Source organism: Rhagoletis zephyria, unplaced genomic scaffold, assembly GCF_001687245.7.
Source record: "Rhagoletis zephyria isolate East Lansing unplaced genomic scaffold, Rhagoletis_zephyria_1.1 Rzeph_scaffold_00834, whole genome shotgun sequence".
NCBI lineage: Eukaryota > Metazoa > Arthropoda > Insecta > Diptera > Tephritidae > Rhagoletis > Rhagoletis zephyria.
The window spans coordinates 70776-84788 of record NW_016157918.1 but is presented as its reverse complement, the minus strand read 5'-3'; the positions used below and the strand labels follow the sequence as shown (position 1 = coordinate 84788).

The window sequence follows — 14013 nt, the reverse complement described above, 5'->3', positions numbered from 1 at the left end:
CTATTTGCGACTGGCATTTAAGATAAATTATTCCGTTTGAAATGAACAGGTTAAAACAATGTCGAACATCGCAGTAAATGACTTACGTGCCGAACAAAGCGTACACAGCTAAAATATCTTTCCCAAGTAATTTCGCTTTCCCTTGTAGAATATGGAATTTTTTAGTCACTCGAAGTCTAAAACTTCTACTACATACACAAATTTAGTATGCACAAAGAATTTATGCTGTCATGTTGCAGTTATTGCCTACTCTTAGGCGCATTACGGTTGAATAGCTTTAGCAAGTTAATGCAAACGCCGGGGCTAGCATGGCTGTGGATAATTCAAATCAAAATAACAGTTTTCGATTGGTTTATACCGGCTTTAGGACACATGTGCTTAGATTTAAGTTGTAGTCAATGGATAAAACAGCTACACAAAGATGCTTTTCGATGGTGCCGCCAAATGTGGATCGAATCCATTTTAAAGTATATTTGTATGCACATTGTTCAATACCAGTCGAAAATGTTGGCATACTTATCTTAAACAATGCAAACAATAGCTTCAGTTTTGCAAAAAGAACATGATTCCATCGCAAAATTGTATTTAAATGAAAACTAAAAAAGAGATACTATGTAGTGCAACAAGTAATTTTTAAGCAAAGAACACCACCGATTTCAACTCCCATATACAAATTTAAGATTTTCATTAATTTCTTCAAGATTAAAAGTAATTAAAAATTGGCGTAGAGTATTTTTCTACAGCGTTCTTCACGACTATATATGTACATTAGACTGCATCACTTCCAATACAAAAAAAAAAAAAAAAAAAAAAATCGGTACTGTTTTTCCATTGGAATTTTAAAATCTATTGTATTTTAAGACGTCCACCAAAATATTTCGGAAAAATATGAAGATTTAAGCGAGCTGGACCGATTTGAAAATACCTTCAAAAATAGAGTTTTTTTTTATGAATAGAAATAGTTTGTTAAAGAACTTTTTGAAAAAAGTCTTAATATTTGTCCGAAATATTTTGGTGGACGTCTTAAAATATATACAGGCATGTTCTGAAATTCGAAACTTTGAAATCGAGTCGATTTGCCAAATATGTTTTAATTATATCTGGTGAAAGGAGTGAACATTCACATTGAAAACTGTAAAAGAAGCAGCAGCGATATGAAATAAAACATTTTATTGTGAGATTTGTAAATTTTTAGATTAAAAACCATCAAAGAAATTATCGAAATCGAGTCGATTTCCAATTTTCGAACATGCCTGATAGTAAATTTTGTAATACCGGCGGAAAATCCGCAACTTTTTTTTGGTGATGCAGTCTAATTTACATATGTATATATTAATTTATTCATGTATATAACAATTTCAGAATAAATTTCTAGTGTGCCAATAAAAATTGTAAAATTGGAATTTTTGTTTCGCAAATAATCGTCATCTTATAATCAATGTAATTCTTTTCCATTTGGTGGCACACTAGTTTTATTACTCTTGATTGGTTCGTTTCGGCAATAAGAACATTTTCACCGTTTAGTGCCTACATTTGAAAGTATCTTAAATTTTTAAAATTAATAATTCGTTACATTCCAAAAATTACAAAATAGCTGCGACAGATATTCTGCATGCTGCCATTTTGTTTAGTTTGGTGGCACATTCTGGAAATTTCACAAATGTACTGTATTTAATGACAACTTTCGTTGCCTCTAATATAAATATTCGGTTTGAAAACTTCCCCAAAGTAATCAAAAAAAAAAACAACAATTATGATTTTTTCGAGTGGCAATGGGAAAATGTCTAACTTCGTTACTTTTTCAGCTAAATAAACGTTTTAAAGCTAAAATTGTTCAAATATTTGATTTATGTTTCGTATTGTACTTGTTTCTGGAACTCCATTGATTAAAATATATGCAAGGAGAATGCTTTAGGATTTTTTCTGGCAAGACAAGGAAGTGGGACCCAAAAAAACAAAAAAAAAAGAGAAACAACTCGTGAAATTTGCTCATATACTACTTATGCTTATTTTTGCAAGCATCTGCGCTAAAAATGAACTTTGCCGCACTATTTTGAGCGGCCATAATATTGATCGATTTTTTTTTGTAAATAAAAAACGTCTCTCTTCATGTTTGTTTTCACAAAATAGATTTATTTTCGTTTATTAAACAATACTCGGACTACACAAAAATTCCACAGATGTATGTATGTATTTTAAATTGCTTGTAAAGCTTTTTAGTTCCTATAAATACGCTTAACATTTATGATTAAATATGTCAATAAAAAACACCATTTATAAAAAAGTACGCAGTGGAATACTTCGTAAATGAACTGGCAATAGATTTTGATTTACTTTCTGTCAGTTCTTCATCAAGATAGAACTTTATGCAGAACTACCAATTATTGATTAAATTTTTATTTTTTTTTGAATTAATATGTCGTACCTCTTCTAAGTTGTTGTTGTATATATGTATGTATGTATTTGTCGTTAACAGTAAATATTTAAAAAAATTACATAAAAATTGTCTCCAAAAATTTACATATTCAGCACATCAATAAAAAGTTATATAATTGCAATTCCGTTTAGCTTACAAAAGCAGCCATTTAAGTTGTTGTTTTTTCTTTTTTTTTGTTTACATTACTTATATTTGCAGTTACATTTTGTTTGTGATTTTAGCTCTGATTCGCAATTTGATAAAAAAAAAAATTTATAATTTATATATTTTCTAAACATGTATATATATACAAAGTATTCAATGCTTATTCTAATGATATATGTTGTACATTGTTTATGCCTAACATTTGTTCATTATTTTGCTTTCAATATTTTGTAAAAATTGGCTTTGGGTGAGCATAAATATTTATATTTTTTTTTTTTTTTTGGAATTTATGCTCCCCCCCCCTCAATATGCGTGTCTGCTGTTGTTTATTTAGATATATATATTTTTTTTGTCAATTATAATCTTTTAACCCACATTCCACACAGCTAGTAAAATTTAACCTAAGTTTATGCTTATCAAAAATTTATACATCACTTTTCGTTTACATACATATACATATAGTTATTATCACTTAGTAAATAGTGTGTGTGTGTGTGTGTGTGTGTATATATATAGAAAAACATCTAGCCAAAGAACTCTCAATACTTAAAAACGATCTAAGCACAAGAAATCATAAAGGCATCATAGAAATACAAAAAACAAAATTAGTCTAAAGCGTAATCCAATTCACTTTTCCACACTTATCGTGCCGTTCGCAGCTTCCAGCGCAAGAAGAGATATGCGGAAATTCGCAAAACCACAAAAATAACGACCAGTGCAACAATATCGAGTGTGAAGTTAGCATCGACCATATCCAATTCCTCCAGCGTGGTAAGTGGCGACTTGAAGTGACAGTAGGTCTGGAAGCACTTTAGTTTCTCGCGGCTGTAGCCATAAGTGGCCAAAGCGGTGCCCTCGAAACCATAGCGGATGTACGACAGGTAGGTAATCCAGCGCAGATAGATGGGTATCGCATCGAAGGAAACGAAGAAGCCGGAGAAGAGCAGGAATGGCACAGACATGACGGGCGCCAAGAACACACCATTCTGCACATTCATGGCTGCACCAACAACCAGACCCACCGATTGAGCAACAAATGCGATCATCAAGCAAGCGGATAAGAACATTGCATAGCGGAAGAGTTCCCATGGTTGGGAGGTGAAATAATAGACGATGCTCACGTAGACGACGCAAAATATTGCCTGTAAATAAGAGAAAAAAATGGATGGAACTTAGTTTTTGTAGAGTGCATATTTTTCCAGAGACGCAACACTTACTTGAAAGGGAAGATCAGCAACCGAAATGGCCAGATAGTAGGATTTGAGCGAGTACCAACGATTAAAGTTCTCTTTAAGCAACACCGGCATCTCAAGAGGGACTGCGGGGGAAAAATGAAATTGATTAGATACAAAATGTAAAATTAATGAAATAGAAGAGCGAGTGAGCTTAGCACCCCCCAAAGCTTGGATGTGGAATACATTTGGCATTTTGGCTAGACAAGCTTAAGTATGTGATATATGGTTTGTAGATAGATATTTAGAACGATATTTGCCTCTTAAGTCTAACTATAGGCTTTAACATCGGTTTATCTTATACTATTCAAAAACTAATAACAAACATTTAAAGAAGAAAGATCTGGTGTCCACACAGACAGCTGGTTACCCATCGCTTCGTCCGATCTGGAAGCTACGCGTCCAGGACGTCTTGGCAAGGGATCGTGCCGAATGCCTTCGACAGGTCAACCGCGACGTCTCATCACTGGGTCGACGTTGGTCCAGACCCGCGCTTATCTGTATTGTGATGGCATTTAATGCTATGGTCGTGCTATGCATTATGCAGAATCCATGTTGGTGTTCGACTAGTTTCTGAAGCTTCGTCAGGCTAAGGAGGAGTATAGTGCTTCCTTTGTCTTTCCCACTGGGGATAGGAGGCAGATTGGCCAGCAAGAGTCTCCTGCGCACGCCTTCTTCCCTGGCTTAAAGAGGCGAATGATCCTACCCGTTTTCCACATTTCGAGAACGATAAGGGTGGACAGCCGCCCTCGTGGACACCATCGAAGCAGCCAACCACTACTACAAGGCAGGAACACAAACAGCGTCATGCACAACAGGACCAAGGACCTATCATTAGCCTGTAGTACAGTGCCCAGACTCCCAAAATATACGAAACCCTTACAATTTAACTGCAACAACGACACGGTATACATTCGACATCGACCGAAGGGATACCACCCTAAAATGTCAGTGCATAGCTATCCGGTTAGACGTTGTCGAGTTCAAAATAATCAACGTTTAGATATAACCCTTTACACCTGCTGGCCGTTACTATGTCACCCTGCAATAAAAAGGTGCACCCAGCAGAGGAGAAAGCCGGATGGTAAATAGAAGGTGACTTTAACACAAACACCATGAACTTTGTTACAAAAGCCTCACAAAAGATTGTAGGGGACTTTAATTCGCTGATCAGATAGATCGATCTGACATTCTGCAACAAGCACGCCAACGCTCCCACCAGGATTAGGAGTTGTTCCAGCAGCTCAGTTTACCTAACTAAATGGCTAGTGTGAGAGTAATAAATAGCATAACGTGGTAATCTATGTCACCTACAGCAGATCATCTTCCCATAATCATTTCAATCCTATCTCCGCTTTCATCAAACAACTCGAGATGTAGAGCTTCGCAAAGTGGTTCGCCAATTTAGAGAATCAAAAACTGGTAAATTAACTAAGCGGATGAAGCAGAAAGCAGTGATGCCAGACATTCTCTGTTAAATATCCCACGGAAATGGGGGAAAAATCCCTCAATTACCCACATCTTGAAAATTTATCCCACAAAATTCCCAACGAATTTAAACATATACATGTTTCAGTAGTAAAGAAGTAAAATTCATATAAAATAATAATAATAGTTTGGCGCTTACACATATGTGCTTTTCCTCCAATTTGTGGCGGTCCCCTTGATGTTGTCACACAAAGGGGAGGGACCTACAGTTTTACGCCGACTCCGAATGGCGAGTGTATTTTTATGAGAAGCTGTTTTTCATGGCAGGAATACACTCGGAGGTTTGCCATTGCCTGTCGAGGGCCGACCGCTGTTAAGAAAAAACCCCTTTTTCTGCATTTTTTTCACTCATTAATTTTTTCCCTTTCATTTTTTTGCTCACTCACTAAGGGCTTAAAAGAATTTTTTGGTGACTTTAAAATTGAAGCACATTCATGAGCTATTTAACATTTCATCAGATAATTTGTTCCGCTTTTTACATGAAACACCAGTTACAACTGAAAAGATTCTTTCTTACTCAGTGCTTGAATTGGTTAACGTAAGAAAATTTTCGAAATTGTCCTTATACTTTTTAACAATTATATACCATTTCACTCCACATCACATCTTCAGAACGATTAATTACGTAAGAATGTCGAATATTCTTGAATTTTGATCAATTATGCAACAATAACTGCGTCAAAAGAAAATCTCTTATTTATATGAAGTGTCCCTTTTTTCTCTTTTAATAATTTTTGATGCAAAATATCCCTCAAATAGGGAAATTACCCACAATCTGGCATCACTGGCAGAAAGAGCACTTGAAGTCCACGTAGCGCGGGGTAGGATGAAAATCACATTCAGTGATAGTTAACACTTCCCCGGGCTCAAATATATGATATGGCAATCGTCGAGGGATTAGAAATTTGTACAGCCTCTTAGAACCTAGAGCGTCTCTCACTTTCATTAGCAATCAAGTTCAAAATGCCCCCGGAAAGACAAAATCTTCCGAAGTCATTGCTTATGACAGTATATGCATGTTGAAGATAAAACACTTGTGTTCGGCGGGATTAGAGTACGGTAGTAGCCTGTCGTTGGCTACTCGTAATATTCCTGTAATATTTTTCGAGGCCAAAGATATTTAACATCAAAACCATTTAAGACTAAAAGTGAATGAAAAATACAGCCCCCATCATGGGATACATTTCTGCTTGCAAACAATAGGGCTATACTTACATGACAGAATCGTTATGGTCATCGAAGTGTACATCAAGAACAACATATTGAAGAACAGGAAACCCAGATTGCTCAAAACTTTAGCGCCATCATTGCCAATGTCATAGTAGAGTGCGCCAATAAGGAAGCCAACCAACAAATGAGCAAATAAACGCAAGTACATAAGAGTCTAAAACAAATACGGCAAGAATTATTGTACGCCTAAAAGTATGCAATCTCACGCGTGCAAACACTCACCCAATCGCGATAGCTGAAGAGCAACGTACGCCGTAACACAACCCAGAACTGATGGAATTGCGATGTGGGATAACGTTCCGGCGAAGTAATCTCCTCCGACAGTAGTGCCGTTGTACAATTATCCGCCTTTTCAACATCAACTATCGCATCACCCTTCTCATTTGTGCACACCACTGGCACAGCAACACTACTTGAAGACGCTGCAGCCGCCGATACATTCGAATTCTTTACGATATCATTCACCAGATTGCCATTTAAAATTCCATTGTTGAGCGTTAGATTTTCCTCATATTTACCACCGCTCGCCGTATTCGTCGTGGCGTTCTTATCCAACATTGTCTTTAAATTGTGTACTTTTACCAAATCATTGCGCATTTTTAGTCCCTCGTAATCAGCAACGGTGCGTATGTCCTTCTTGCCATTGTCAATGGCTTCGACCAGTTTGCGCGTGTGATCGCCATGTTCGCCACAGGCAACCTCGATAACATAACTCGCCGGATTGTGGTAACTGGGACATTCCAAGCCGAGCGTCGAGAGGAATGGCACCAACTGCTTGGTGCTACCCTGATAGACACACTGGCCATCGGCTAGCGTATACAGTTGATCGAACATTTCGAAGAGACGTGCTGATGGTTGATGAATGGTACAAATGATGGTGCGTCCGCCAGCGGCCAACATCTTGAGCAAGTGTATGCATTGGAAGCAAGTGGAGCTGTCCAGCCCAGAAGTAGGCTCATCGAAGAACATAATCGGTGGATTGCTGACAAGTTCCAGAGCGATGGAGAGACGTTTCTTTTGGCCGCCAGATAGATTGCGTGTTAGAGTATTGCGATGTTCGCTCAAGCTAAGTGTGAGTAGAATGTCATCGATCTGAAATGAAGATGGAGAATAGAATGAGTTATGGGAATTGTGTGATTTGAAGCTCATTCAGACTACTTTTAATGCCTGCCTTGTATTATGCCACCGAACAGCAACCCATAATATTTAAAAAATCTATTTTGGATATAACAGTCAGGCCAAATCAGAGGAGATCCTCCTCGCTGAGACCTTTTGACGTTAGCATCAAGCGCTCGTTATTTTAGTTAGCTGTAGTAAGTGCCACGGTTCACCCTAACCGGAATCAATGGATCACTCATTATTCCTTAATGTCTCGCACCCGTCGATAGCACGGTAAAGTAGCTGTGATACTCTTTATATTCTGATCGAGAGTTACTACAATGAAGTGACCAAGAGATCTGAAAACCATAGACTCGCTGTAAGCACGTCTGGTTCTTATAAATTTGTCTGGTTCAATCCCTCCATCAGAGGCGTTAATTGGCGCTTTCCGATAGAGTCAATTACTTGGGCTTGCCCACAGTTAGGAAGATGTAGTAGAAGCCTAACTTTGAGAAAATTGGTAAGAGATGTGGACTGTCGCCTATAATATTTCCGATTTCCCTCCTCGTATGGTGTAATGCGCTGGACAAGACCACGCCAGTCGAAAAGCTGTAGGAAATAGTGGGGAACTTAGGGCTGCTGTGGCAAGGGCTGCAGAGAGACTAAAGGACACTGGATGCTTAATTGACTAAGGACCTGGGTGCTAAAATAAACTTGATCACTGAACATTTTAGACTGTCCTACTCTCGACTTCTCTAAGGGGCAGACAGTTGTTGGAAACAAGCAGGGTTGAACTTTTTCGCAAACGTGTCGGAACTCGACACAAGGGTTGGTGGAAGGGCACCCTCGTTTCTTCGGCGTTCTCAAAGTTAGTCAATAAATGCCTGACCTCTCTTTCGTGTATTTGTGATTATTTTATGGTTACTTTAATATTTGTGGATACTATGCCATGCCATGATATTGCAAAAAACCTCATGCTGTATAAGCTGGCCAGAAAGGGCACCGTCGAGATGATTTCATTGAGATATGAAGTACCTGGAAGCACCTTTTACTAACCTATGTACTACACTCGCACAGTTGGAACGCTTGTTACCTCAGCGAGAGCTGCGCGGAACTCAGATAACGGCTTTTTTTAAAGTGCGTTTCCGAATTGATATATACATTTATGGCTTCACAGTTGCAGATCAATTCTTAGGCAAATGGGCCTAAGGGATTTAATGCTGTCTGACTATCCGACATAATATTTCTTTCGCCCATTGGTTATTCCACGAAAACATTCTCGAACACATTTCCGTCGGTATACCATACTTGGGGCTAAACGTCAATCCTTGATATTATCGCTTCAAAGTAGTCCATTTCAGGAATTCCGCCTTTGTAGGGCTTGTTGAAGAACAATTTCGGTATCATAATATCTGTGAGCTTGATAGCTGGATCATTCAGGAATGTCGTCAGAATCTCCAAGTGAACCCGAAGATGCCCAGTTTTTATGTAGCTTACATTGGTCAGCCGTAGGGCGTACCAGGAGGCCTCCTTTACAATCAGAACAGACCCTTGCGGAATGCCTGTAATAACACCAAGGGTATCCGTAGTATGTTCAAGGTGGCATCCGCGCTTTCTTGCTCAATTTCTGGTCACTAGGCCAGTGCCGCATATGTAGAAATGAGTTTTATGACAATGGTGAAAGACTAATAGATACGTGAGTTTGAGTGATATTGCGCAAGTTGTACCATGTAGATTTGACAAGCATAAAACGCCCTTATAGCCTTGCTGATAATATTTGAAAAAGGGGAGTTCCAATTGAACCCCTTATCCGGAGTTATGCCAAGATACTGAGTCTCTCTTGAGAAATGAATTTCTGTCCCTGGCAAGGGGGTCTTGTTAATTTGATTCTATTGGTTAATGGAACAATGGTGGACTTCAGTGTGTATATTGACTATCCCTTTCCAGCACACCAGTCTTCCACTAATCTGAGCGCAGCTTGAAATCTGGAGCAAATGGTGTCCTCATGCCAGCCAACAAAGCAGATTACTAGCAATTCATCAACAACCACTGTCCATAGTAGAGGCGATAAGACTCACCCTTAAGGACAGCCATGGGTGGTAGGTACTGCTTGCATACTATCTGTTAGTTTCGCTATTATATGTAGTTCTGGATTTCAACATGCTTATGAGCCAACCAGTTAACAGGCTTGAAATATCCATCCTAAACATAGTTGACATTGCTTCGTAAGACGTGTTATCAAAAGCACCGCAGATGTCCAAGTATGCACACAAAGCAATATGTTTATACTGCAATGCCTGTTCAATGACTTCAGTTTGGCTGTGCATTGCATTAACTAATAGTAGACTTGCCTGCCCGATATGCGTGCTGACGCTCACATGAAGGCTTATCCTTAAGGTAGTTATCCCTAATGCGAAATGCTATTAGTTTCTCTAATCTTTTTTTTTTTTTACTAAAAGGGTGCTGAGCCAAATTGTTCAATGCACCTCTGGGATTTGTGTCGAGATTTTCTTAACTTTGGATATAAAGAGCACTTTGACTTCACTTCGTGTTGACGGTGTGGTACCAGGTAAGATACTTACTCTCAGTAACCTGATTAGTGGCCCATTATTAAAAGCTTGCTATGTTGTAGCAGTAATCTTGAAGAGCAAATTTGTATGAACTAAAAGCTAAAATGGTGCACGACGACTTTTCCATACTGAAGATTCTTCCAACCAGGCCTCTTGTCCTTCTGTTAGTCACGGCGCTCACAACGCTTGTCGTATGATTTGAGTCTGGGGGAGTACAAAACGGGAAGTTCATATCTAACAGAAGCTTGCTGGTTTCTTCCGGGAGCCAGTATAGGTACCATCTGGTCTTTTCGCGTTGCATAGCACATCCAGACTTCTGGTAGGGAAGAAATGCTTCCACAGTGTTCACGCCATGCAGCCCTTTTACATCTTCTGATCCCACAGTTGATAGCGATTAGAGCTGACATGTATGTATGCAGTCCAATTCTTCTAATTTCCTGAGTGACACCCTTTGGAGGCTTCTTGGTTTCCAATGGGCAGCACTCTTCAAAAGCTAATTTGAGGACGTCTTGAAATTGTCTCGCCTGGCCTTCAAGTTCATGGATGGTTGTAATTGATGCCGTCGAACTATTCACTTACCGCGCTATACAGAGGCGGAATAGTTAGCTCCCAGTTTGTTTTTCGGTTTCGGTTAAGATATTTGGATTTTTTTTTATCAGGTATCCGGATAGAACACCCAGCAGTTGTGCATTTCTATTTGTTTTTGTGTACGTGATCATCAGAATTTATCTGCCTCAATATAAGAATGTGTCATCTTATCACACGAATATCGTTGTTAAGTGTCAACTTGACAATATAATTAATTTCTTTAGAGAAAACTGCATGTTCGTGCGATTCGCAAAATTACACTGTTCTAGCATACATACATACATACATTTGTATATGAAAATAAACACGCATAAGCTTTGAGAAAACAAAATAATTAACACAAAGTCCAAAAGCAGCGGCGACAACATCGCATTGACTTGCTGGTGCTGTGTTGATTAATTCAGAATTAAAAGCGATTTAAAAATTTTCCTCTACGTGAATACAAGCAGCGGTTTATAAAGCGAAAGCAGATAAAGCGCACAGTTTTTAAAGTGCTAAGAACTAGCAGTTTCGCTTTAAGATTTTTGATTTTTATTTGCCTTTATTAATGAGAAAGTACATCGATTTTATTAGGATAAAGGCAGAAGGAGGTCAATATGGCAAATGCGAGGTATCGCGTCACAGGGACATACCAGGAAACTGTGAATCAGACGAACTCGCAAATATAGACACATCCATTTCTGCCGCAAATAACCCCTACGTTGCGGAAATACCGCTAGCATCTTGAATTAGGGCTGTTTTTATAGAGTGGTATGCTTTCTCCCTTGCTTATATCTACGCCATGGCCTACGTTGTGACCAGTCTAATTACAGGCTGTTCTCTTTCAATTGCTTGCATGACAGTTCCAAGAGAACTGCATACGATTTAAAGCGCTAGCAGTCTACGACGTAGCGTAAACGCACGTTGAAATTCGTTCCAAAATACATTATACTTTCATATACTTTCCTCTCGGAAACTCGAAGAGTCATCTTGTCGGTTTTGTTATAGTTCATGCTTCTTCTTTGTCATATAGTTTAACGTGACTATGATACTTCCATTATTCAGTGTGATTATACAGGTAGTTTGTCAAGGGAGAAGTTTTGGCTACATTCCGCTATAAATAAGCATTTGTGCGCCTTGTTCTGCAGAGTGTAGGGTCAGGTCATATGGGATTCCTCAAAGATGAGCACATCCAGCTGGGGTAGCATTACAGATAAACAGCTCTTTGAATAGGACCTCTTCGGGAATGTGAATTATTCTGGTGTTTCCATCTTTCGTTGTTGCAACCGCTGGCCTTTTTTGTCTTCGAATACTTATCAAGTTAGCTTCGGTCTGGCCTTCGTGTGGTAATAAGGCCAACTTTTGAAATTCGTTGTCAGATTATTTCCACCGTAACGTGGCCTATAATTACAATTTCCTCGAGCTTTGCAGCAGTGAAAATTAGAGCCAGATCTTCCGCAAAGCCTACTTGTAATCAAAGACCCCATTTAAGGTTTGAAGGTGCACGTTTTTCTAATCACTGAGGTTTAGTTCTATGCAGTTTTGATTGAAAGAAAATCCAAATAATGTTCAGGAATAGAACCTTGCTCAACTCGCTGAATGAAACGTCGTATTGTCGAAACATTCGACAGTTTGAAAAGCCATTACCAAATGTAGTGCAAATATTTCTGGACACCTTCTATGGAAAATGAACTGTATTAACTCCAGTAGTTAATCCATGGTGCTGAGAAGATAAATAGGCGGGTTTACCTTGCGTTTTGCCATGTTAAGGCAGTGGAATCAGCTTTTGATTCCTTAAAGTATCTCGGAAAGTGTGCACTTACTTATAAGACTCGACTAGATATGGCTAGTGGTCAGAGGTGCATACTACCACTCCGTAGAATGCGGCTTTGATCCCTGGCCCGAGCATCATCTGAATCAGGAAAGTTCTTTCTAACTTTTCTACCATTTTATCTTCATGTAGCAGAGGGTCGCACATGTCCACAGATTCGAGATCAGCTGAACACCGATAGATATATTTATTAAAAATTAAAAATAGTGACTTTGCTAGAGTGGGGCAGTGCCAGAGATAGTGCTCTACACTCTTCACCTCATCCTAGTCCCCGCAGTTACGAAATACAAACCGTCATGTCATGGACTATTCTGCCGACAATGGGGCGATCAATTAGTCAGATTTGCTTAGTTAGTAGCTGATCAGATTGCTTTCTTCGCCCATCGTTCGTTGCCCAATCCAATGAAAACCAATTTTAGTCGGTGTTTACCCGACCCGAAGTGCGAAGAGCTTGAAATGCTGGCAGACAGGCATACGGCTCGAAAATTCTATCAGAAAATTAGGCAGCATTTTAAGACCTGCAAGATGAAGATGGAAATCTGTTAACAGATGTCCTGCGCACACTTGAGATATAGAGGGAACGCTTATCAACACAGGTGGCGCGCCTGATGAAGGAGAGCCCAAACCAATGTATAGGGATGAAGCTCACGTCCCTCTACTTGACCAAGACGAGATGAGAGCAGCATTAAGGTGGTTTAAGAACAAAAAGGCCCCCGGAGCCGGCAGTATAACGGTTGAGCTGTTCAGAGCCGGTGGCGAAGAGTTGTTGGGGCGAATGTGCCAGCTTTTAAGTAGAATTTGGTCTGATGAATACATACCCGACTTCAGACCTGGTAAGTTCACCATTGACCAGATTTTTACAGATCGTCATATCATGGCGAAGACACTGTATAAGCAAATCGACACACACATCATCTTTTTGTCGATTTTAATGCTGCTTTTGATAACACGAAAAGAAGCTGCCTGTGCGACGCCATGTCCAAATTTAGGATAGCCGCAAAACTAATACGGCTATGACGGCTATGCAGGGTGACGTTGAGTACAACCTTGCCAAAACTTCCGGGCAATCCTGTACGATCCATGCAGTTCCACCTCTTCTTGGCCTTCGAGTTATAAATTTCGGTAATTTTTGTCTTTATCTCTCGGAGCGAGGCGCCCATGTCCGCGAGGGACACATTCACTGTGAAGCAACTCCTTGCTAGTTCGTCAGCTGCTTCATTTCCGTAAATTTTCCTATGTTCCGCGACCCATATTGGGGTAATTTCGTACTGATTAGAAATGTAGGCCAGCTCTTCCCTACATTCATCCACTAGTTGAAATCTAACAGAGGTAGAAGAGAGTGCCTGAATGGCCGCTTGGCTATCCTGCGTTATCGCGAATACATTATCTTTAATATACCTTACTGCCTTCTTAATT

The 14013-nt window shown here is 39.3% G+C and overlaps 1 protein-coding gene across 1 annotated transcript in view; it reads right to left on the bottom strand.

The window, feature by feature from the left end:
* Window positions 1-2589: 2589 nt before the first annotated feature.
* Window positions 2590-14013, bottom strand: part of LOC108361746 (ATP-binding cassette sub-family G member 1) — a 76339-nt gene continuing 64915 nt past the window's right edge. Inside the window, exons 5-8 of the mRNA XM_017614475.1 lie at window positions 6754-7623; window positions 6517-6685; window positions 3799-3899; window positions 2590-3723 (exon numbers count right to left, since the gene is read on the bottom strand). Of these exons, the coding sequence (XP_017469964.1) occupies window positions 3223-3723; window positions 3799-3899; window positions 6517-6685; window positions 6754-7623 (1641 nt within the window). The 3' untranslated portion in view covers window positions 2590-3222. The remainder of the gene's footprint in view (window positions 3724-3798; window positions 3900-6516; window positions 6686-6753; window positions 7624-14013) is intronic.